The sequence below is a fragment of the Penaeus chinensis genome, chromosome 2 (assembly GCF_019202785.1).
Source record: "Penaeus chinensis breed Huanghai No. 1 chromosome 2, ASM1920278v2, whole genome shotgun sequence".
Classification (NCBI taxonomy): Eukaryota; Metazoa; Arthropoda; class Malacostraca; order Decapoda; family Penaeidae; genus Penaeus; species Penaeus chinensis.
Window position 1 is genome coordinate 1476133 of NC_061820.1, and position 5222 is coordinate 1481354.

Below are 5222 nucleotides of genomic sequence, written 5' to 3' on the forward strand. Positions count from 1 at the left end.
GAGGCCTGGGCCACTATGGATACAGCGAGGGAGAGAGGGCTTTCGCATGGGGAAACCAGCCAGGGGCATTGGGTTAACTAATATGCGCAGATAAAGAATGGTGTCCGAGATGAAGAAAATGGGTCGCAACAGATGCCACAGTCCATGGGAGTCAGGCTGCGGCTCAGGGGCAAGAGCATGCAGCAATCAGGTGGGAGGGGGTCCTTTGCCGCTAGGTTTTTAGTTTGTACAGAATAATATAGTCTTAGTCTCAGAGAGGGGTGTGGTCACTTCTTAGTTTACCAGATTAGATACTATATACAACCATGGGAAGAGGATGTTCCTTTTGAGTTCGATTTTAGTTAATATTTTTGGCCCTCAAGCATTGGGAAGTAATTATTAATGTAGCTGGTTATTAATATTAATATTGATGAATATTTAAAATCTAACCTCTAATTTTCAACACACAACTTTTTATAAATGTGTAAGGAAAAATGTCAGAAAATAGGTTGCAACAGATGTCAAGGAAACTGTGGTTAGGAAGGTTATTGGTTCATGCAGCGATGTTTGTGGATTCCCAAAAGTGCCCCCAAGTTTCTTGGCTAGAGGAATAGGGACTTAGCCTCTGAGGGATTGCAGTCACTATGTAAGCAATTTCTAAGTTTATATTTGAAATTTCCTGGGAAACATGAATATTACAGCCATTGGCAAAGATGGGTAAAATGGGCATCAAATGTTGTAGTGATGTATGGTCTAGGCTGAGATATAACTTGCGTTCGTGTACTGGAAGATTTTAAAAATAATTATTAATGTCTACTTGAACTAAATTTTTAAAAACTATTTAATATATTCTGATCCCTCACAATGATCACATAGATAGGAAAATGTGGCCTCTAAAGATATTTTCAAAATTAAGTGTGGTTGGCAAAAATCTCGTATTTCTTACACAAGTCATAATGATACATTGCATACAAAATGAGATTGTCTGGTATGTTTTCATTCATCTTTTTTTCCTTGGTTGCTGTAAAAAAAATTTGGCGGGGAATATGCCAATTCTTCCATGTCTTTTAACGAAAAAGGAGGAAAAATATTTGTATCCAGCAATACATAATATTTGTATCTCTCATTCTTACCTTTTCTACAATTGTTACAATGAACACTGTTTAAATGAAGACTGATTAGCACTTCAAAAAAGGAAAGTAAACTGTTTATAAAGAGTGTAAAAGAGGTTTGGGAATTTAAGATATTGTAACTTGTCTTTTATATTATTAATTAAAGATTTAATTTCAGCTTTATTTATATATGATTATTTTAAACTATTTTATGATTTCTAAAAGTAATTATAAAGTGATTTGATGGTTTTGTATTTTCAATAATTTCTTTCTTTAATGATCCTTAATTTTTCTGAGTAAAGTTCAGAAATGTGGCCAGGATTTGCATAATGTTTTTACAAGAAATGCTGTTTTATGGTCATAATTTTGTTTTTTGGCAAACAGGATAATAGTAAATCGCTTCAAAACAAGAATGCCTTCAGCAAAAAATGTAGGTATTTAAGCAGTTATACAAGACACCCTGACTAGTTGTTCAGGATTGGATGTGAACAGACAGGTAACAGGTCAGTATTTTCTCTACCACATGCCTGTAACATTCCCTCTTTCAATCTCTTCACTGCAGCTTTTTTTCCAACATGTAAAATCATGTGTTTTCCCCCCCTGTATTGTTAGATGTTATATGCCTGAAATATGTTACCAAAGAAGTGGATACTTGATGCAGTGAAGAGATGAAAAGGAGCTTGTACCTATATATGGTTTTGATTATGGGTTTTACAGTTTTTTTTTTGTGGTGGTTGACATCTGGAAGTGCTTTAAGCCACACACACAAAAAACAAAAAAACTATAGTCATTATGGATTTTGGTCTTTTGTGAAATCCTTGGCAAAATATTGGTACTTTATTTGTGGATTCATGAGCTTAGAGCACTGTTACCATGTAAAAGATGTATTCAAGGCGAGAACAGTTACAAATAGTTATGAGATCCTTGATCCACTTCTTGCCATAGTCAGCCTAAGCTTTTGTGAGTGTTTATAAAATGCTACCCTGTAATGCTTTGATTTAGTTTTTAAATCCTAGGAGGGGGGGAGTGGGTAGAATGGAGATGAGGAGGGAATATGTGACCTTGTGGATTGAAGAAATTTAAATACGTGAAGAAAGAATTTGATGCATAACCAGCACCCATGCTGTTGATTGGAAAATTTGATTAAAAATCTGCAAGTATTAATGGTCACATTACAATCTCCTGCAGAAGGCAAATATGCAAGTGCTTTAACTTTCCCCTAATGATATGTCTATTTTTACTTTTTGGATGAAACTAATATGTATATAGGCTTTATGGAGTTAATGTGTTGCAGGTACTGTGTAAATGATTAGTATATGGAAGAAACATTGTTAAAAAGAATATACATCTACAGTATATAGTCCAAGATTTGTTAAATGCAGAGAAAAATATCAGAAAAAATTATAATACAGGAAACAGTACAGTTTAATAGACAAGTAAGAATGCTCATGAGACTTGATTATATTGGCAAAAAGCGTAGGAGGGATAAGGGAGAAAAAACAAAAAAGTGAATGCTGTCTAACAAACTTGCACTTCCTCCAGGCTGCTGTCCGCACCTTCACCTCCAGCTCAGCTCGCCGAGCTGCCACAGAAGTTCACCCTGGCTATGGCAAGATCCGCACTACCATGAACAAATTCCAGGTTAGTAAAAGGATGAGAATTTGTCAAGTGTTTTTGTCTGCCGATTCTTCAGCAGTAGTTAGCTTTAATGAAGTTTGTTTGGTGTTACTGATCGTAGGAATATATATAGTGAGAGTATATACATTATATTTTATTTGTTGTACTTACTGGAAAGTTAGTAGATCTAAGATCTAAGTTTTCGATAATTATATTCCATTTGTTGATATCAGTTTTGTGTTCTCTATAACACACCATTTGATACATAAATCAGTATAACATAAATTCCCTTCTTCCCTGCAGGTTGACAATGGAATGCCCATCCACCTGAAGGGAGGTGTTTTCGACAACCTTCTGTTTGTAAGCACCTGTGTACTCAATGCCATTGGTCTTAGCATGACTCTGGGATTCGTGTATGATATGAGTTTCCCCAAGAAGGCTGTTTAAATACTTGATAGAAGAGAATAAATATTTATATCATCCTTCAACAAGAATAATCTCGTGTATATATGTCTGCCATTGGCGTTATCATAAAACTGTACATGTCAGATCAATAAATTTTAGAAAGGGAACAATTGGTTTTCTTTTCTTTAGTAAGTTCTGTATGTATTCAATACAGCTATAGATTCTCGAAGTCTGTTTTTGCTTTTTTGGTATAGACCGGTTGCATACATTCTTGTCTAGAAAGCTTTTTCAAGTACTTTTACAAAATAAACGGTAAGGTATGGTGATCCATTCAATATTTCATATTCTCATTTTATTTTGCAATACAGTGCCATATACACATGATCTTTAACAGTAACTGATAAAACTTTTCTGCCGGGTCAACATACAAGGTCATTAGTGGCATATACAAAATATAGTGTAAGAGTGAGTGTTGGGTGCAAAACCCCTAGGTAGTTTTTTGGTTCAGTAAGGCAATGTTTGTGGATTACCAGAATGGTCAATGATCAAAACAGATGTACCAGGCATCAACAGTTACACAGCATTTTGGTAAAGTATTGTGGTGAAAAGGGTAAATATAAGTTTAAGATTTGTATAAGTGGACAAAAGGGGATGAAGAGAAGGAAAAGGAAAGAGGGAGACGACCCTACAAAATTACTAGAGGCGAGGGCAGGGGTCCGAGGCAGGGGTGATCCCTACATTGGGCCTTAGTCTCCCCCCACCCCCCTCAATCGCTTGCGTGCTTGCTGTTGTGGGGGGGGGGGGTCTTAGGAGACTGACAGGCCTAATGTGGGGGATCACCTCTACCTTGGTCATCAGCCCTCGCCTCAACAAATTTTGCATGGTCTTTTCTCCTTTCCTTTTCCTTTTTTCATCTCTCTAACACCCTCCCCTTCTAACAACTTTACTTGATGCTATGTGCCATCAGTTCCCCCTCTCTACCCTTTTCACTACCATACTGCCCTCCTTGTACTGTTCAACCTGTAACTTTACCCTAATCATTAATTTGTTCCTAAACCATTTCCCTACTTTACTCTACCATAGTGCCATATTACCTTTGATGTCATATAGCTCTTCTATCCTACAGCCCCCAAGCCTCATGATATCACTATATTTTGAATACGCTGCTAATGACCCTGAATGTTGATGTGAAAGAAAATTTAAAGTAAATAAATAAATTAGTAAAATTTCTGAAAAAAAAAAAAGTTACTATCCCGTACTTATCAAGGGATAGAACATGCATATAGATAAGCAATATAAGCAAATACACCACAAGTGCTTTTCAGTTTATTTATAGAAGTCTAGTTATAGGTAAAAGCTTGCCTGGATTTGTGCAAGTTGAAAGTGACTCCTTCCCTCATTAAAATGTTTATATTGATACCAAAGACCTGGCACATGCATTGGTCTTGGTGGGATGGTAGTAAACCCCACTATTTATCATATAGAAGCATTTTGATATGATCTCTGATTAGTTGTGTGTTCCCCCCCAGAACTCTGCATTTTTAGAAGAAATACTGGTACTAAATATTGCTTATTAACCCATTTTAGACTGTGACGCTGGTTTCAGCATCGTGTATGTGTGTGTGCGTGCGTGCGTGCGTGCGACTGTATTAGATAAGAGAGACATCCAAAGTTACCACTCATGGGCTAATGCCCTATATACCAGCAGGGTCTTTTAAACCATCCAGAGCAAAATGGTTTAAGATGAAAACACAAAGCAAGGGAATATAGGCTGTTAAAATAAAAGAACAAAAGGTATAGTATGTGGGAATGTCGACAAAATGGAAGAGGAAAGACATTGCAAGGTCTCACAAAACCCACATTAGTTAACAAAGCATGAAGGAGTGAGAGTTGGGGGAACTGAATGAAACACGTGCTGACCTGGCAGTGTAGTGGCATTTATTTTCAATAGTCACACACACAAAAATATATATGGGAAATAAGTACTTCTCTGATACTTTAAAACTATATGAAAGATGTATTGTGGTAATACACATTCAAGAAACTTACTCTCTAGTCAACAAAAATATAGAGATAATATACTAACTGAGGGTAAACACTGAAAATGTA

General features: G+C 36.3%; 1 protein-coding gene across 1 annotated transcript; it reads left to right on the forward strand.

The window, feature by feature from the left end:
* Positions 1-1942: 1942 nt before the first annotated feature.
* On the forward strand, positions 1943-3280 carry LOC125031048 (cytochrome c oxidase subunit 7A, mitochondrial-like). Its single transcript, XM_047621481.1, has 4 exons — positions 1943-2035; positions 2280-2294; positions 2634-2732; positions 3012-3280. Exons 1-4 carry the CDS (start codon positions 1943-1945, stop codon positions 3153-3155), a joined length of 351 nt encoding a protein of 116 aa, XP_047477437.1. The 3' UTR covers positions 3156-3280.
* The last annotated feature ends 1942 nt before the right edge of the window (positions 3281-5222 follow it).